The sequence below is a fragment of the Larus michahellis genome, chromosome 14 (genome assembly GCF_964199755.1).
Source record: "Larus michahellis chromosome 14, bLarMic1.1, whole genome shotgun sequence".
NCBI classification, from domain to species: domain Eukaryota; kingdom Metazoa; phylum Chordata; class Aves; order Charadriiformes; family Laridae; genus Larus; species Larus michahellis.
Genome location: NC_133909.1, coordinates 4,212,862 through 4,233,211, shown reverse-complemented (window position 1 = coordinate 4,233,211; position 20,350 = coordinate 4,212,862). Strand labels below are relative to the sequence as shown.

At 53.2% G+C, this 20,350-nt stretch overlaps 1 protein-coding gene across 1 annotated transcript in view; it reads right to left on the bottom strand.

The window, feature by feature from the left end:
• Positions 1–2,388: 2,388 nt before the first annotated feature.
• Positions 2,389–20,350, bottom strand: part of HS3ST3A1 (heparan sulfate-glucosamine 3-sulfotransferase 3A1) — a 42,707-nt gene continuing 24,745 nt past the window's right edge. The window contains exon 2 of the mRNA XM_074607739.1: positions 2,389–8,086. Within this exon, the coding sequence (XP_074463840.1) occupies positions 7,468–8,086 (619 nt within the window). The 3' untranslated portion in view covers positions 2,389–7,467. The remainder of the gene's footprint in view (positions 8,087–20,350) is intronic.

Here is a 20,350-nt window from a genome sequence, read left to right as displayed (position 1 = left end):
AGCTGGCCGTGTCCTGAGCCCCAGCCCTGCCAGCAGCTCGTGTGGGGCAGCCATACAAGTAATTTCTTAATTTAACCTTGAATCTTCCAATTGTGGAATATGGAGGAGTTTGGTCTCAGGCCAATACTGGGTTTCAGTTACAGGGGACCACAGTTTTTTATAATCATGGTGTAGTGATGCCGTTGGTTATATTTTTATAATTCCTATGGCAGGGGGCTAGAGACACGTCTGTGGGGTAGGGTGTGCCCCTGGATTGGTGTCCTTGGACTGTGGCTTCATTTTGGACAACAGACCCTGTCTGAGCTTAGCAGACACGCTCTTTTGGCCGGAAGACCTGATTAAAAAAAACAAGTAGGAAATGGCTCCCGGCCATCCAGCAAATCCCGTGCTGCTGCTGAACCGATAACGTGCGTGGAAGATGCTGGACGCTGGCTGCCCTGCTTCCACCAGCCCCGCGCCTCACCGGAGCCTGCCCCGATTGCAAGGGCAACCACCAACCCTTCTGCGCTCCCCGAAGCCGTGGGTCCTGGGAGGCCGCTGAAGCCGTTTCGCCCCAGCAAAGCCCCACTGTGCTGCAGACCAGGCAGCATGCGTGCAGCTGGGGCGGGGTGGGGGGGCGGTGCCAAGAGGCAAGTAATGAGATTCCTGACTGCGTTTGCCCCATCGATAACGATGCTTTCGGCCGCTTTCCTCTGTGCTCTTGAACTTGTCCTTCTCGGGAGAAATTTTTTCACTCCGTTGCCATCTCTTCTGTGCCCAGCCATGGGGGGTCTCCAGCAGCGAGCAGGATAGAAAATCTATTGATTCTGTTCCATAAGCCCCGTACAAGGGAAGGTAAGTGCTCCCCAGCCAATACCTCTCAGTCATTTCCTTTAGATGTTGCTCACATGCCCTAAATCACGGCTGCTGGTGAAAGAACAAAAGAAATGAGCTGGAGAAACCATGGCTGAGCACGTCTAATCCTGTCTGCAACATCACCATTGCGCCGGTGTTAATGGAGGAACTCGGAGAGGCCAGATGCTGGTGTGTCTATGAAGAAGGACCCTCCACTACCAGGACTGTTCTGAGTTGAAGGAGAGGAAATAGCAAAGAGGTTTGGCAGGTGAGCACGTACTTGTGGCTGATAAAGCTGTGTTTGAAGTTCCTCTGCTGCACTGAGGACCTCAGGTAACACTCCCACCAGCAAATTTGGCCTCCAGGAGTCACACAGTTGTCTTAAGAACCATGAGATTATTATTACCATTATCATTCCTATTTAACGATGCCGAAATGGAGGTGCTGAGTCTTTCTGGAAGAGCTCTCCTTGGCTGCCAGCAGCTTTCCCTGTGAGCCGAGCTGTCCGTAGGGCGTTTCTCGGTCATCAGATGTGGAAGATCCCAGGCCAAACGGTGCGCTGGAGGCTCACCACGGTGTTGGCCTTCGCTCACAACTTCACACCCGGAGAGACGATGCATCCAAAGCTGCGTTCACACGGTGCGGCGCTGAGCCTGAGGGCAGTGTCGGACCCGAATTAATGAGAACTTTCCCCGCGGAGCAACGAGCTGCGCAGCCTCCGGGATGGAGCGAGCTTGAGCAGCGCCAGCCCCGGCACAGCGGTGCGGACAGGCGTAAGATGAAGGAGGTATCATTTTTTTTTCAAAAGCCATGGCTGGCCAACGTCTTAGGTAATAAATGCTATGAATTGAGGAATGCAGCCTTGTTATTGCCTGGCGGAGGGGAATTCATTCTGCACGTTGGCTTCTCCCGAGTTTTCCACCCAGGCGTCGTTGACTTCTTACCACCACATAGATATTGCTGTATTTCAGCAAAATTCCCCACTTCTAATCTGGATAGTCCTCGCTGGGTGGAGTGCAAAACCCACATTGTTAACTCCGGATAACGGTAATTAAAAGAAAATAAAATCAAAGGTGCTCAGAAAAGAAATGGAACATTTTTCTGTGGAAGCCAAAAGATTATATTAAACGTCAGTGGTTTAATAAAATATTATGAAGTTTGGGAGCATATTTTCCCTGGGACTTAATCTGTTTATACATCTAAAAAAGTAAATAGAATATCACTTTACTTGACCACACAGAAAACCTGATACAGGGGGGCTGCTCCGCTGTATATATTTCTTGGTGAATTGCTTCCACCTCAGGTTTCACGCAATGCGTCGTGAGTTGGGTCCGTTCCTCTCCTGCCAGGTCGGGGGAACGCAGGAATTCATCAAACGCGGTGGCGAAACGCTGGGGACGTGGCAGGGCCGGGGGGGGAATGGCGAGAAGACCTGACTTTTCAAGGGTGTTTTGCAATCTCAAGAAAGGAATACGATCAAACTACGTGGAGAAACGTGAAGTGGAAGATGGGAGGTCATGGAAATGATGGCGACAAGACCGAGGTCCACTGGGGAGTTCACAGCCCCCCCCCACCAGCTGCCACGGGGTGCGTTAGGTTTAGGAGACTAAAATCAGACGCAAACGGGTAATTCCGTCTTTTCCCCTTTTTCATTAACCTGCCCACTCTTTCCAGGTTGCTGCCGCCAGCAAAAAGAGAGCACAGCCTCTCAGTACCCGTAAACTTTATTAAATGTGTGCTTTTTCATTCTTAAATTAAATTAAAATCAGTCTGTTTCATACTGGAATAGCACCAAAGGGAGAAGGATGACAGTATCACCAAGCAACGGGGAGGGAGGAGAGAAAAACCCAGAAACTGTTATATGCGAACAAGTCTTTTTTTTAATGGTTAAGAAAATGGGCAATTTTGTTATTTTTTTTTTTTTTTCCCCCCCAATCTGGAGACCTAACGTTGTGTGTGCTAGTGTGTACGGGGGAGAACCGAGGAGGCTGAGGATCGGTGTTAGTCAAAAGCCGCTCAGTGCAGGGTAGGCATGGCCAAATCACTGCTGGAAATTTGCCTTCTTAGTGCTGCACCCCAAAAGACCACCCCGAATAGCACGCAGAGGAGTCTCATACGCCGTCCTTCATGGCACGTTGGTGTTTATATTCCTTTTAACTGTGTAAATTATTGGGTGGCAGCATTTCCTCAGGAGTTGATTAAATTCCCCGCTGCACCAAATCAGCGCCAACTACTACAACGTGGACGCGGCAGCCCGGACCTTGCCCTTCCAGAAATCGCGACGATGCGATTCACAGCAGCAGAGGGGCCGGTTTTTGTCTTGCCAAACTCCACTGGTAAAGAAAAACCCATTTCTCCGAAATTTTCCAGCTGTGGCCAGTTGAAGCACGGTACAAAGAGCTGCTGCAGGGGGCTGAAGGGAGGTCTCCCGTTCAACTGCCTTCCTGAGTCGGGCTCTACAAGCCTGTGCCAAAGCACGGTGCCGTCAATGGGGAAAAAAACCTGATTTTTGAAGCCTTTGGGGGCAATACTTGTGCTCAGCACCCCAGCTGCTGGGGGTTTCTGCGCACCAGGGCTGGGGTGCCCCACAGAGCCCCACTGCCTGTTGACCAAGGCCACCCGTGCGGTGCTGCAAATGGGGGGCGAAGGAGATGCGTCTGCTCAATAATCATAGAATCGTTTGGGTTGGAAGGGACCTTTAAAGCCCATCCATTCCCACCCCCCTGCCATGAGCAGGGACATCTTCCACTAGATCAGGCTGCTCAGAGCCGCATCCAACGTGACCTTCAGTGTTTCCAGGGATGGGGCATCTCCCATCTCTCTGGGCAACCTGGGCCGGCGTCTCTCCACCTTCAGTGTAAAAAATTTCTTCCCGATGATAAATTTGACACTTGGCATCGATAGGATGCTTCTTCTCATTATTACCCTTACCCTTAAAGATAAAGGGTTCTTTTTTAAAACAAATGTTCTAAAATAATTTGTGTGGCATATAAGCCTAGGCTTCATCAGTGCACATTTGATTATTGAAACCAGAAGAATTTTAATACAACTAATTAGTTTCTCGTCAGTAATGTATTGATTTTTCTGCTTTTAAAAAAATAAACTTCATAGATCACTTTCTTTTTTATTTATAGCTACTTTTGCTTCCCCCCCCCCCAATACACATGCTCAATACTGTAGCCCTAGGAGGGGTGCGGTTTTCAATAGTTTACTTCCAATTCTCAGGTTAAAATAGCCTAAACTTCATGGCTGGATTTTAAAATAAGCCTAAAGAGTTTAGAGGCTTAAATGTTATTAGAGTTCAAAGCAATTTGATTGCGTGACGTCTTTTTAGAAGCCATTGTTCATACGCGGAGGGATTTTTCAAAAATACTTATGGCCCAGATCAAAAAAATCAATTATGGTCTCGGAGCCCTAAATAGTTTTACTAGGTGTGCAGCAAGGGATTCAAACCCTCGGAAACGAGCGGAAGTAAAACTTTCAAGCATTTTGGGGAAAATATGGCTATGTAGCGGAGTTCAGTGTGCTGGGAAGAGTTTTTTTAAAGGCACGTATGATAGTTAGGCTTGGGGACACACCGAAACGGTACTGATTTAACGACGGTGATTTGGTGGCAGTTGTAGAAACTCATTTGTATGAAGGTGCTTGGTGTTGCTCTGGCTAGTTCAATACGGGAAGAACAATCTGTAGCCCTATAAAGCTGCTTTATAGTAGTCTAAACGTGACCATATGAGAGACAATAGCAATATAATTGTATTGATTTTTTTAAATCATACTCTTAAGTGATATTTATACTTGTCAAAGGCATGTACAGATTAGCCCAACCGTAAGTCTCCTTGAAATACCAGAGAAATGGCATATTTAAATCTTCTTCTCAGCTTGGAAAAACCTCGGATTTTTGTGCCTCGGTAGTGCTGGCACTGGGAGGTTGTGCCGATGTTTTGGTTGTTTCAGTTGAGTGATGCCTTGTCCTCGCCGCCACCTTGGCTTTTGCCCTGGGACGGAAGAGGAGAGCGTGGGAGGGATGGTGGCCATCTCCCATTCCTGCCCCAGCAAACCTTGCTATTAGAAAGGTTTTCCCGATAGTTAACCCCCATCCTTTCGGCTACACCTTGAGCCCATTCTCCCTTGATCTGGCCGGCACGGGCAGAAAGCAGATTGCTCCCCTCGTTTCCAGTGAGACCACTGGGGAGACCATTACCAAGAGCCCAGCGCTATTCCAACTTCTTCCAATTTGGGAGCTTTGAGCTCCAGCAATGAGCTGCAGAGATGCTGGGAGGAACCATGACCCCATGAAGCCAAAGCGGCTCGACCATCTCTGATTTTCTCATGTCATCTCTTACATGAACACTGAGGGGCCGAAGGGAGGCAGGTAAGAGAAAGGGCTGTTGGGGGTCTGTGACCCCCCCATCTGCCTTTCTGCTGCAAGGGCTTCGCAGAGGACGACGACGTAAGATGTTTACCCAGATGTGGTACAGGACGTTGCCAAAAAGGGGCTTAAAATGGGACACGCTGGAACGAGAATGATAGGAAGAGGGTGGAGGTATCAGTGGAAGGAGCAAGGGTGGCGCTGAGCTGTGCCATGCCAGGACACGCTGCTGAGCACAGCCCGGCCGTGGTGCCACCAGCCCATCACCACCGCTCCACCAGCCGGGGTACGGAAAACCGAGCTCAGGTAAGGCTTTGGGGCAACAATGGTGGGAGAAGGGCCTTGCAACACTAATGAGGTTATTTTAATTACATTGGGAAGTGGGCCTTGCGTACAAAACCATGTTGGGTTTGTGTCTTCAGGGGATGAGAAGATCCCAGGACTCTGCATCCTTGGGAAGGGAGGGAGGTGTGTAGGGATGGGCAGGAGGGAGGAGGCTCAGGGCAGCCGAGGCGGGGATGTGGCTCAACCCCTGCAGTGGACCTTGGTGCCATGAAGTTGAGCAGGTACCAAGCTGTTTTCCTAAGCAGGACAGCCCAAGGTGGAGATGACTCCCTCTTGGGTTAAGCTGTACTTTCAGATACAATTCTCTTTGGACTCCTTGAAATCTTTGTGCTGCTGTGATTTTATTAAGAGCTCGGCGGACGTGCAGGCAGCCAGTGAACTTGGTCCCCAGGCTTCTTCCTAACCGCATTACCAGGTGATCCCCCCACTTAAGTTTGTTTTACCCCATCAGGGGCTTTTTAAAGTTAAGACTCAGGAGAGGGAGCATCATTGTGTGGTGTTTATACAGCACCACGCGATAATTAGGTGCTCCTATACTCCAGAAAACGCTGCAGATAAAGAGCCAGCAGATAAGTGAGCCCACAGTAATACAAGATCCTGCTTCGCTAATAGATTTCTGTTGCTGAGACACTTTTACCAGCCAAAAAAAGGCGATAAGGATCAAAGCAAAGAATTTAAAGCTCCTGGTTATTGCAAACAGGAGATTCGTTTTGCCTGACAATTTTTAAAGCCCTGCACACCCAGGGCTCTTGTTCCTGCCTCCCCCTCGGTTCTCCTTTATGAAAGGACAAGAAATCGTCCATTGTCTTCTCCTCATTCTCTCCCCTTTCTGGATGTAATTTTTGTTCATTTTTTTTTCCCCAAACAACATTTTCTCCACCTTTTTAAGACTGACCCAACTTAAAACGTTCTTCATTATGGCTTAAATATCACCCGCCGGACACTGTGAACTTGTTTTCTGCGTACGATGGTGGGATGGTGGGTCCCCCATCACCTTTGAGTCAGGTGTACCACGAGCAGCAGCATCTCAGTGTGGACCTTCTGTGCCCATCACCCAAATCCCTTCAGATGGGCCCCCCCTGGGAAAAGCAATTAAAAAGACCTCAGCGTAGCAAAAGGGGGGCACACTGCAACGGGGACCACTGGTTTAGAGCCAACTCCTGTGAATGAGGCCTTTTGACTACCTGGCGATTTTCATCATAGAGTCAAAAAGAATCATTTGCTTTCTTTCAACTTTTGGCTACCAAAACTGTTTTGTCTCAAAACAAAACAAAGGATTATTGGTTTTGGCTTCTGTAGGATGAAAAATAAGTTTGGTTGATGAAAAGAACTTGATTTAGGGGGAGCAAAACTTAAACAAAAAATCGAATACATGAAAAAAGTGTCACCAAAGGTTTCATGCAGTAAAAAAAAATCCCCCAAGGTAAGGATTTGAAAGCCAAATTAGATATTAAGCCTCCTCTGTTTCCTTGTCAAAAGTGATGAGGTCTGGTCTAAAGTGGTATTTGCAAGCCAAAATCTGTCTGACCTCCCAGTAAAGCTCCAGTTTCCCCAAGCACCCCTGTCATTTCTGGAGGTGGACCTGAGGACATCTAAAAGCTTTGCACCGGCATATTTTTATTTTTATTTTTTTTTACAGAGACGGCGCTAAACCTTGGGCCCATTGAAGGAAGCAGCCGAGCTGCAGGTGATGTCAGTAGGACGAGGCTGCTGTTCACAGCCCCCTTTTCTGGGCGGACACACCTCCTCATCTCCGAAAGAAAACAAAGCAGTGTCAAAAGAACAAAATAAATCAGAACAAGTCATGTTTCAGCACAACTATTATTTTTTTTTTCTGTATTTTCCCCCCTCTCTACTGATATGTAAAAAAAATATATATTATATTATATTTTCCTTTTCTTAAATTATTTTTTTCAGCCTCAGTCCCAGCCGAAGTCCTGCCCCGTCATCTGGTAGAACTTCATGTTGAAGGGCCGGTAGAAGTCCCGCAGTCTCTGCACCACCTCCTGGTCTATGTCAGGGTGGGTCCTGCCTTTCGTCTTCCCCAGGCAGTGGGGTTTGCTGCTGCCTTCCGCCTTCTTCAGGCACGGGAACCCCTTGGTTTTGTTGAAGTAGAAGTGTTTGTCGGTGATGATCCTCTTGAGGCCCAGAAAGTCCTGGACCCTGCCCAGCTCCCCCGCGGGGTCGCTGATCAGCCTCTCCCCGCTGACGAAGAGGATCTGCCCGATGGGGAAGTAGAGGAGCCAGTTCTCCAGGTGCTTGGCGTAGATGCCAATCTGGATGGCGCTCCACGAGGTGTCGATCAGGCCCGTAGTCCTGTTTTTGAAGGTCAGGCTCTCAAAGGTGGGGATATCGGGCTTCTTGGAGAGCGTCTGGGTGTAGTCCGAGATGGCTCTGGTCACGGGGTCCCGCACCACCACGATGAGCTTCGTGCCCTTGGACATGGAGGAGATGCGGGCTGGGGCCTCCTTGGTGACGAAGTAGCTGGGGGTCTTCTCCATGGTGATCTGCCCCTCCAGGGTCCTGGGCATGAGGTCTCTGGGAGAGGGAGAGAGGGGAACACGTTAGTGCCGAACGCCCCTGGGCGCGGTGGGGGAGCCGAGCACAGGCAGTGCTCGGGGATGTCCCGGGTGCCAAGGGCGGGATGCTCCTGAGCCTCAGGCCTCCAGCCCAGCTTGCTCCCGTCCTTGCATGGATCGTCAGGGAGCCGAAATGCTCTGATTCAGCAAAGCATCTAAACACCCTCCTGATTTCCCACTTCCTTTGGCTGCCGGTTTCCCTAGAATTAGACCTAAACCTATTTTGCCTATTCGAGGCTTCTAAGGGGCTTCCTGAGGGGGGGTCCCACCTCCCTTCTTGCGATGGCACATCTCTACACTCCTAATGTCCTATCCCTTTAAATTCCTCCCTGCCCACACTGAGGTTTCCTGCGCATTGGCTTAAATTCCCTGGAATAACAGTGAATTTCTGGAGTAACAACACTGCCTTCCTGCAGGCCACAAGGGATTTTTCAAGGGCCAGGATGTAAGACTCTATCTTTTGGTATTTTCAAGGTGGCAGCACGCTGATGTCACATAAAAATGTGCAATATCAGCCCCCTGACCTCAGCAATTTCCTTCTTCCACCCAAAGAAATCCTACACGCAGGCTGCTTTGGGAAGCTCTCCCAGCCGGGAGCGGGAAGGGGCTTGGGCTCCGTCCAGGGTCCATCCTGCCCCACGGTCCCCTTGAGAGTCCCAAGCCCTTCTGGGCCAGGAATCGGGTGTGATTTGCTAAAGGATCGCAGGATTTGGCCGCAGGATAACCTGAGCTCCTCCGTGTGAAACAAGGCAAGCCAGGAAGGTGTAGGAGCCATATGAACGGCCGCTTGCTCCTCTTGGGTGCTCCCAGCTCCTCTCCTTGCTCCCCCTTGCCTGCCACATCCCATCCCATCCCATCCCATCCCATCCCCTCACATCGCATCACCCTGTACATCACCCCCGGACAGGAGCCAGCATCTGCGAAACACCAGTGATTCACACCGTCATCAGTTGGTTACACAAAAAATCCCCCCTTCCAGGCTCTCAGCAGAGTTTTCCTTGGTTTCCTTCCAACAGTCCGGTCCTTCCCGGGGGGGGGAATGGGAGATGGATGGGGAGGTGGCTGCAGCGCCGGTGAGGTTCACCGCCGTGCCACCAGCGGTTCTCATGGCAACTGTGGCCCCAGGTCCCAAGAAGCAGGGACCCACATCCCCCCCCCGCAAGCCCTGACCCCTCGTCTTTGACCTTGCCGCGGCTGCGACACCCGTGCGCCGTGATGAACTGCTCCCCGCCTGCCCCGCACCGTCCTGCAGCAGCAACATCTGGTTTGCAAACCTCTGCAATATGCCAGCAAAATTAAACTCATCTATCAAAAAAAGCAACAACGAAAAGCCAACAACAGCTAAAAACACCAATAACAACCAAACCCCAGGCTGAGTCGTTACGTTACAAATGAGGCAGCGAGGACTGACCCTTCCTAAAGCATTTCTTCCTCTTTGCAACCACGTTACAGAGAGGCTGAGCAAAGACCTGGCCCTAGAGAAGCCAAATGTCTTCTGGGCTTTGCTGAAGGTTTCTGTTTGGGTGAAACTCCCTGAATTAGGGACATTCAGGCTGGAGAAGAAACAAGCTGAGGGGGGTGAGAGAGCTTTCGCACATCCTGAAGGATGCCAAGAGATAAAGGCAATCGCTGCTGACACTAAGGATGGAGACGGGGGTTCAAAACCAGCGTGAGGACGGCCTTTGCCGAGCAGACACGTAATTCTACGGTGGGATTTGCCATCACCTGATGCTGCAAAGGCCGAAAGTGTAAATGGCTCAGAAACAGCCTGGCCAAATTCACGGCGGATGAAGTGAGTTGGTGGCGATGACATGTGAGAATCCCAGACCTACTTCAGCCATAGGGAGCCCCCAACCCCAATTGCCTGCAGCAGGGAGGAGATAACAGGGGAAGGAGCCCTACAAACCACAGCTTTTGTACACGCTTCTGTAGATACCAGACACCAGCCACCATCTGGAAGAGGGCACTGGGCTGGACGGCTCGGTGCAGCTGCTCGTATGGCTTTTTGCTCAGGGCAGTCTCATGAATCACCTTCTCCCCCCACGTGCACCGAGCCCGCATTGCTCAGGTGGTGTGTTGTTGCCCTTCGGTTTGGAAACCCTGCGACGACGGAGTCAGCTGGAAGCACCTGAACCCTCGAGAGGGCACGGGAACCGGGTGGAACCCCCCCTTTCCCACCACCTGCCCCCTGGGTCCCCGGCTGCTCCCCACCTCCTGCAACTGCAAGCTACTGTTGAGCAAGAGCAGGAGCCGCTGAAGCGGCAGCGGGAAGGCAAGCTGACTTCTGTTTGTGTTTTGATAAGTGTTGAAATCTCCGCTGTGTCTTCCCAAGGAGGAGATTTAACCCCTTTCGCGGCGAGGCTGCAGCACAAAAGGTTTCTTCAGCGCCCAGGAATGAGCAGGCACCTCCGCTGCCAGGGCCGGCGGGCAGGGACACGCCAGGAGCCACGGGGAATGTGCTACCGCAGCTTTTGGGAGATTAATTAATTACAAAGGGCATCTTTCATGGACGTAAACAGATGCCTGAAGGCCTCCCTGGACTAATGGCATCTGGGTTTTATTGCAAAAGAGCCACTTGAAAAGACAAGAACCACAAAAATGTTTTTGGCAAGAGCAGCCACCAGTGAGCCCTGCCAGAATAAATGGATTCTGTTATTTTAATTTTAGTAGAGCTTGGGGCTTTATTTAATTACTTAATAGGGGAGGAAGACTTTCCTCAAAGGGAGCATTTCGGCTATGTGTGCATATTCATATCTGGCCTTTTCCAGGTCCGTACTTTCTTCCCAGCAGCGGAGTCCGAGGTGGCCGTTCCCGTGTCCAGCCAAAGCCCATGGAGGTAGCTCACAGGGCTGCTGCTCGTGGGGGCTGTCGCCCCTTCCCCCCCCGATGGGCCTGGCAGGACTTCGCTTTGGTAAGGCAGGGGTTTGGACGTGTCCTCCGTCGTGGCGGCTGCAGCAAACCCTCCCGCTCCCGGCCGGGGAGGGCCGGCTGCCGCAGGGGGCCGGGCTGGGGGTGACGCTGTGCCAGGGCTCAGCACCAGGTGGTTCCAGGTCCCAGCGACGCACGTGGTTCCCCTGATGATTTCCTGGGATGCACCCTGGTGTGCCAGTCCTTGCCATCGGCACTTCAGTGCTGGTGTCACGTCAGGATGCCCCATTAACAGCCCCCCAACCCTCAGAGACTCCCGGTGTGGGAACCGATCTTTGGTGTCACGTTTAGTATGGCTTTTATAGCTCTTTATGGACTGTACAACGATGCCTTTAAAAATCTTGACGTTAAGTTTTGCAGGGCAAGCAGGCTGTTGGCTCAACCCTGGAGACCAGAGTCCAGAGAGACACCACCTGATCTTGAGTCCCTGTTCTTAGCAAGAGCACAGTTCTGGGGAAGAAAGCACCACTTTACGTCAAGAAACCAGAACAATACATCAGGCTCCCTCCTGATAGGCACCCGAGGGTTGCGTTTGGGGAAATTCAGCTTGGAGGAATGGATGCAATGATACGTGTTGTTGGTGTTTGCCACCAGCTCGTGCTGGGGACCCGCCTCGGCTCCATCAGGGGATGGGAAATGGGTTAAAGCAGCTCTTTTCCCTCAGCTGACCTGTGCTGCTGTCCCACCAACTCCAAGCAGCAAGAGAAGCTGGTGACTAGTGAGAAAACAAGCATTGGTTGTTCCAGAAATTAGATTTTCGGAGGGGACAGCCTGTTCCCTGCAGTGGAGCAGCCCCATGCTGCTGGGTTTGACACAGTGGTGGGAGCAGCTCCCGGTGTTTGGTCCAGAAACGTCAAGGTGAGTTTGCTGTGTGAAGTCCACCTGCTGCTTTGCTCCCAGATGGACCAAGCCATGACCTGCTGGGGCCCTCCTGGGCTCCTTCGCAGTGTGCAAGGCATTAAAAGCAGTGTGGATGGACTTGCCGCAAAGCTTTCCCACATAAATCTAGTCCAGACCTCTCCCGGCGGGAGGCTGAAGTCGGCAGATAAGGGCGGCTCTTCATCAGGCCTCGCAGCACCGCAACCCAAAGCGATAAATAAAGCTGCCGTGATTACAGCCATCAGCCCCGCGTGCTCTCTAGTAAAACCTGCCCCAATTATCTGCTAAGGGCATCATCTCCTCTAGTTTTAACTCCAGAAGGTGAGTGCCTTCTCCCTGGCAAGCCTAGTATGACTTTTTTTAAATAAGCCGCCCCTCAGAGCCCAGCTGGGTGGACTGAGATGATCACCCAGAACAAGCTGCCCGACGCAGGGCCTCAGCTGCAGGGTCTTGCACACCCTTCTCCATCTGAGAGCGTGGCCACGTCTACCTTGAGCTCCTCTGCAGCAGAAAAATGAGTCTGTGCCCTGCCTGAGATGGCGATTGCAATGGAAGGGAGGAGGAGAACAGGTTTAGCCTGGAAGAGGGGTTTGCAGCTTGCAGCAATGCAGCTTCTCGGTGCCGGAGCAGGGACCAACGCAGGGTGAATGAATCGTGAAGGAGAAAGATCAGTCCCCGCTCAACCAAGCGCTGATGTCCCGGTCCCAGCACCAGCAATCTGGGGGTGGCCGAGATGTGGGCACACGCTCGCCCGACAGCCTCGGCCGTCCCCGGGGCCGCCACAGCTTCTCTGGGAGCAGGAGGGACGAGCAGAGCGGGTCTGCAACCACCCCAGCAAACACGGCAGAGGTACGGCCTGAAAGCGCAAACCCACCGTCCACCAAGTCCTGAGATGTAGAAACACCCACAGCCGGGGCACCCGCACGGCAGGGGCAGCGCGGGGACATCGTTTGTGTCCCTGGGCCCCTCCAGCCGGGCTGGCTCGTGCTCTCCCCTCCCGCCTTCAGGCAAAGGAGGAGCCGCCGCTGCAGATCCCCGGCTCCAACACGCCGATGTTTGCCCTGGGCTTTGGCCGCCTTCCCGCTGACCTGGCCGCAGCCCCCAAAGGGCACGCGGGCCGGGAATTCTCCGCTGGATAAAGGATGGGAATGAAGCAGGAAGGTGAAGCCGGGTTTCGCACAGCCTGTTTACACGCAGCTGGGCTTTCCCAAAGGGGATGGTGATTTTAGCTACCGGCATCTTTCCGTTCCACAGCCCGCAAGCTGCAGCGGGATTAGGAGACGCAGCAGAAGGGCATCGCTTACCCCCACCCTCACCCCAGGACACCTTCCCTGGGCAGCCTGGGCCGGGGGGCACCTTGCTCCAGCCCCCGGGGGCTTTTTCTGTCTTTGCCAGTAGCCTGAGCTACTGGTCCAAGCAGTGGGATACATGCAAAGGAATGACGGGGAAGGAACCCCCCCCACCCCAGGCAGGTATTAGAGCATCCCAGGAGCCTCCCTGTTTCCATGGCTCGAAATCAGTTGCCAATGAATTAACACCTCAGGGTGATCTGCAAAGAAGGAACCTGCCCTGCGTTACTTCTTGCTTTGGTTTTTGCTTTCTTGCAGTTTGGGTTTGCTCCGGACTCAACAGCCAGGGTCTGGGTGGGTTTGGAGCGCCCCAGCCCCCAGCAGCGGTGGGAAAGGAAGTCTCTGCTGGGGGCACGCGTTGTTTTTAAGGAAGTGCCAGCGAAGAGGTCACCGCAGGAAAAACCGTATCAAAGAAATGCTGCTCTTTCCGAAAGAGTCCAACAGCTCTGCAATCAGCTGTGGGACCTCGAATCCCACGGAAGAGCTTTTCCGGCAAGGAAGGGCCAAATCTGCTCCCAGAAATGTAACGCGAGGTCACGGGGAGGATGGGACACGCTCCCACCAGCAAACGCCCGTCCCGCGTCCCGCCTTTGCACCACGAAGCGACAGCGCGGTTACAAATGAAAGTGGCTTGTTAGAGCAAAATTATCTGATCTTTATGTACGGGAGGAAGAGAGGAAGGAGAAAAATTCCATTTCTTTCAACTCCGGGAGCCAGCAGCGTTCAAGGCTTGAGGGAACCCCCCCCGCCTTCCACCAACCACCCGAAAAACCAAGCAGCACCCGAGATGGCGCTGGCACTCTTGTGCCCCTTAGTCCCACTTGACGGCACTTTCTGCCTCTCTGGCTTGTGCGCTGCCTTCGGTATGTCATGTATGAAGTGACTGGCACGACGGCAGATGTTACGGCAGGGCAAGGAGAGCAGAGAATTAACTGCTCCGGCGGGAGCTTATTTCACCTCGCACTTCTCTACAGAAATGCCACCAGAATTTCTGTCTCCGGGAAGGGGCCAGACACCACGGTGACTGGCACGTAACAGAGCTGGCAGTCCCGGGGCAAAGACGGAGCCTTCTCCGGCACGAAGCTATCGAACAAGGCGGGTGGGGAAACTGAGGCACAGCAAGCACGGCGGCGTGATGCAGCCTCACACCCCCATTGCTCCCTGCGCTGCCACGGCCAGCGGCGAGTTGCCTTCTCCTCCCCCACCGCCGTGTCTCTTTTTCTTCCAAATCATTCCAAGTAGTGACTCTGCAACAGAAATTTATTAAAAAAAAAAATAAAAAAAAATCCAAACCTTGCCTTTCCCCCACCCTCGAGCCCCCCCCCTCCCAGAAGCACCCTTACAGTGTGTGCAGGAGATGACTGACAAGAAAGATGCTCTGGCAAGACCGATAACTTGATGTAACCAATAGCGTGTATGGATATAAAAATTAAAAAGTGCTGCCTAAAGAGGTGAATGAGGCCACCTCCTGCGAGGCCAGTGGCTCAGCCCAGGGGCTGGCCTGCCCTGGCAGCTCCAGCAAGGCTCTAAATGTGCTTTGATGAGCTGTGAGGGCACGTCGGAGTTAGCTGAGCCTCCTGCTTTGCCTATTTTGTGCAGTCAATAAATGGAAAGATGCATTTCAAGAGTCTGATACAAATTTAAAAAGAACATCTCCAAGAAAAGCTGCGGGACCGTGGAAGCTGAAAGGAGAGGGGCAAAAGCGCAGAGAGAGGCCTGGAAGGAAAAAAGGAAATCACTCATCGCATTGCTCCATGTAAAATTAAATCCAACTGATGTTCTATCGAAGGGAGACTCTTGCCATTGGTTTGAACAGAGGATGGATTGGGCTGAGGGTGCAGCCTTTAAAGGTCCCTTCCCACCCAACGCAAAATAAGAGGCAGGAATGGGCAGGAATAAGGGCAGCAACGGCCCTGGGAGGGGACAGCAAAGACCGTGGGTCTCTCCCATCTGTACCCGTCCTGCTGCCGAGGCATTTTTCTCTGGGTAAAGATAACAGTGAGCAAATTCTAGGTGTTATCAGGGGACCGGCAACACAACCATCACCTCCCAGAGGATGCCCGCACCCTCACGAAGCAACTGTGGTGCAGTCAGGGGCCTTGGGTTTTCTTCTGTCCCCACTGAACCACTGCAAACCCTGCAGGATGAGGGCATCGCCCGCGGGGATAATCCTGGTTCTGTTCCCTTGGCTGTGGTTGGAAAGGCGGCCGGCAGGACTGCTGCAGTTCTACCAGCGGTAAATGGTCCCTGGGTTATTTGCTCCCCCGAGATGCGCCGAGGAGCCTCCTGCCACCTTGGCACGCTCCCTGCGCCCAGCGCCCTCCCAGGACACAGGTTTAGCCTTTCTCCCCTACCCCCGCTACTCCAGAGGGGTTTAAAAAAAAAAAAAAAATCAGTGTATGCATGAAGACGGGGCCTCGTTGGATGGAGCTGTGCTGGGATGAAAAGGCAGTTCCCAAAGCACACGGGGCATATCGTTACTTCTGCGCACTTAGAAAATACCCCAAAAGCCAGAGCTGGCGGCTGCAGGGATGGTCACTGCTGGGTGCCGCGGGCATCGCTGCAGGGGATAAGCATGGCACACTGTTAATATGCCACCTTTCCGAATAAAATGCTGTTGCAGAGGCAGGGTGTCTCCTCCCCCCCGCCCCCCACCAAATCAGCCTGCTCTGCACTTGCTGCTGCACACAGCGGCGGCGGGAGCTCCCGAGCTCGCTCTTACGGCGGATGCTGGCGTTTATTTGAGCAAGTCTCGGTATTTATGTATCTCATTACATCTGCAGCCGGTAGCATCTGTTTCCACGCTGTATCTGTCAAGCAGCATCTTATCAGCGGAGCTGCCTTCCCGTCCCTCCCTCCTCGCCTTCCTGGTGAGCTCCCTCTGAAGTTCAGGAGACGGCTGACAGCCCAACGCGGGACGCAGCCGGCACCCCTGCTGCAAACCTCTGCCTAAACTGCAGCCCGCAGGGCCACAGGGACCAACCCCCCAGACATCTGCCCTGTCCCCATCCAACCCCCAGCAGCAACCAAAGCCGGGTCCCAGGGTCCAGCCGGGGCAGGGTGAGACAGAGGGATGAGGCAGGTGGCCATTCCCATCCGGGCATCCGTACTGCGGCTATCGCACGGGCATCAGGGAATCTGCGGGTCCAACTGAGAGGCTGCACTGGTCTCTTGGGGGGGTTCCTCAGCAGATCCCCCCATTGCACCCCCCCGTTGCATGCCGAGTGCCCCGGGCAGCGCTGCTCCCTGCCACCAGCCGGTTTAACCACTCCAGCGTTTAAGAAAAGCCACTCCAACCATCTCAGGGACTTGGACACCAAACTGTCAGCGCCGCGTCCACAGGAGTAACAGCCAGTGTCACACGCGGTCACAGCCAAGAAGCCTTCTCCTTCCCGAGGAGCTGGGAAACCCATCAAAGAAACGCAGCAGAGAAAGTGGCTTGTCTGCACGGGCTGTTGCTGGTACCTCCGCAGGTGGACGCTCTCCTTCCGGACGGATGGGGCCATGACCCTGCTCAGGAAGAGCAGGAACAATCCCTGGCCAAGGGCAGGGCGGCTGCCGCCCTCCCGCAGCCGGGGCCGGGGTGACCCGTCAGGAAGCGGCAGTGTCCCCAAGATAAGGGGGTCATTCTGCCCCTGGCAGCCCCCAGACGAGGGTTTAACTGGGTGGCATCTTCCCCGTCCCGGCAGCAGTGGGGCCATGGGGTGTCTCGAAGGGGCAGGGGAGCATCTGGACACCAAGAGGGGCTGCACGGGAGCCTTTGCTCAACACCACTGTCTTCCCCCCCCCCCCCGCTGTGCTTTCAGTGCTCGGCTCCTGCCTTGCTCCCTGGGAAGGGAGGTTGCACTGATCAGGGCTAATTACAGCATGCAAGCCCTCTGCCTAATTGCTCTGATTAATTATTGATGGGCAGAGCTGCTGCTGTGAGGGCAGCAGGTAAGCGGGGAGCCCTGTGCTCGGGCAGGTGCCCGGTGGCCTCCTGGCTCCCAGCGAAGGCGATGCCGGTGGCGAGAGGCGATGCTGCTGTCCCGACATCCTGCAACCAGCCCGGGAGAAGGAACCGTACCGAGAGGCTCCCAAGAATCTGCTGTGCTGGGAAGCACATCTGGGCATCTCCTGGAGACCGCCAGTGCCTAAGTGCTATCGACAAGCAGAAACTCTCTGATGCCATTAGCCATGCAAGCCATTGATTTTCTTTGCTGGAACAAGAAGCTCATCGGAGCTGAGGCCATCAGGGGTGGCACCACCACTTCCTCCGGGCTGACCCGCTGGGCTGGAAAAGGGGCGTTTTGTAGTTGTTTTCTTTCCAATGGCTAAAAAGCCAAGTCATCGCGGTGCGTTTCTGCATCCGTCTGGGAGGATGCTGGGGCCTGCCCGGTGGCGTTGCTGGTAAATCTCAGCCACCCAGAGCCCTTGGCCATAGACCCCTTCACCACGTCTCCACGCTTCATGTGGGAATGGAGGCACCACCAGGCACCACCTAAAGGAGCTTTCTCTGCTGGGCTCGGGGATGGGTTCATCAGGCATCGCTGCCGCCGAGGAGTCCGGCAGTGGTTGCCCCTCGGCCTGGCTACCAGCCTGCTCTTTGGCCCAGCCTTACAGCTCCTTTCACGGCTCGCCCAGCAGCTTTAGGCAGCGTGCGGGTTTGGCGTATGCCGTGTTCCAGGGAGCACAAACCCTGCCCTTCCTCAGCAGCCCTGGACCCAGCGCTCATCACCTCCGACAGCGGCCACACGTATTTTTCGATCCCCTGTTTTTACATCTCCGCGGTCTCTGCGGTATCTTCCCTGGTAAGAGCTCAACCCCAGCAGCGGTTGGGGCTCCAAGCGCAGGGCATGAGCCGTTTGCCAAATCCCTGCAGCACCAGCTGATTCTTACAAGGGAGTAAATCAGGCCCACAGTGATTTCATCCTATTCCCATCATAGCTCCCAAATGAAAAGTGATTCCTCACTTCCCAGATGGACTTGCTTGGGGAAATTCAGGCTTCTGGTGGCTGGTTCTGTTGGCTTTTTGGTGCTGTTTTTTGTTGTAACTGTTGTTCCTCTTCATGAAAATGGACACGAGTTCTGCTCTCTTCTACAGACGCCTCTATTATTCTGCAACCTGATGATTCCCCTCTCTGCCGCATCGTGCCAAAGGAGGATTTTCCAGCTGAGACGATGGGTACAAGCCCTTTTTGCAGCCTTGCAACCTGCCTTTCTCCCCTTGCTCGAAGCGCGAACCAAGAGCTCCCCGTCCCACCATGCACTGGAATAAGTCGCCGCTGGAGGCGAGTGGCAGACAAGGGTCAGCGCGTGGCTGGAAACGAATCCTGTGAACCCAGCGCTCACCCAAAGCAGCAGGTTTGCTGAAAAGCCCGTGCCCGTTTGCCCGCCGCACGGTTGCGCGGTGGGGAAGGAGCTCACAACCTCTTCCCATCACACGGTGGGATGCAGAAGAGTCACAGCCTTCGCAGGGACCAGCACGACCTTCAGCCTGGGCCTCACCCTCCTCAGTTTTGACGTTAAACTACCCGGTTTTGGGACCTGCATCGCCATTCTGAACGTGCACTGCATTTTTTTTTTGTTTGTTTGTATTAAAGCTGTGCCTGTATGGGCTGATCTTTATCCCCGGCTAGTACGTGGACAGAGCGGGAGATGGCACGTGCTCTGAAAAGCTTATGGAATAAACAGAAAAGACTGGGGGAGGAGAAAAAAAAAAAAAAGGGCAGAACTGACCCAGGATCATATGAAATTTCATACAATGAAATTTCATATAATGAAACCTCAAGGTTGTTCTTCTTGCTTAAGCCCATCCCGGAAGTGGAGGGACCAGAGCTGCACCTTCCCCCCTGCCCCCGGACCCGGGTGAACCCCCCCGGTGGGCTCGGCCTCGGGGTGCCAGGGCAGAGGGGTTTGTACCGGGGGGAAACATGGGAAAACCTCCACCCCCAAACCAGTGACCATCTCCCCTCTCTCTCACTCAAGGAGCTTCAGGACCACCCATTTCAGCCCTGACTAAGCAAATCACCTTAAAGAGGAAGGTTAAAGAACTGTTTATTATTGGAAATGTCTCCCTCTCTAGGACTCATTTTTTGATAAATTAGCTTCAGCTTCATTACTTCATGATATATTTCCCTTGACATTTAATTATACTTACCCCAAACACATTAAGCCAATCAGTCTGAACAGCTTCTTATTAATATGCAAATTTCTCCTTTGAAAAGCCATGAATCTGTGAAAAATCTCTTTAGGCTTCAATTAGGCCCATTTGGGAAGTTGGGAACCCCCCAAAATGCCCTCCTGGTCCGAGGTCAGAGGGGACCGGGGGGGGCCAGGGGACCCAGACCCACCCCGGTGCCTGGTTTTGCGATGGGAGAAGGGGATGCTGCCATCCACTAAAGCACCTTCACAGGCCCGGAGCCATGGAGAGGAAGAATTTTATTTTATGCTGAGGGTGGCGAGACACTGGCCCAGGTTGCCCAGAGGGATGGGAGATGCCCCATCCCTGGAAACATTCACGGTCAGGTTGGATATGGCCCTGAGCAACCTGACCTAGTGGAAGATGCCCCTGTTAATGGCAGGGGGGTGGGACTGGATGGCTTTTAAAAGTCCCTTCTAACCCAAACCATTCCGCGATTCTATGATGCTAAGATGGGAAGTTGAATCCTGCAAACCAACATGGTGTTGGCAGCTTATCCCCATTCCAGAGATGATGTTCCTCCTCTCCACCGGCCCTGGAGATAGGGTGGTCCTCTGCTGAGGACCACAAAGCCTTCTCGCTGCAGGGGAGCTTCACGTGGGAGCTGCAGAAGATGCAGTGAAATCTCAGCCCAGTTTTTAGCAAAACAAACAGGAATCCAGTTCCCCCAGCGCCATGGGCAAACAGGACGTGATTTGCATTAGGCAAATAAATTGAACCACACAATTAACCATCTGCCCTGGAAAAGCTTTAGGTTTTGCTTTAAAGCATCGCTTCCAGCCTCCCTCTGCTCTCGCATCCATCTGAACGCCGCAGGATTTTCTACTCGGAAACCAACAGGGAATAAATTCATTGAATCATTCCTATAAGTAATTGGAGAGAACCA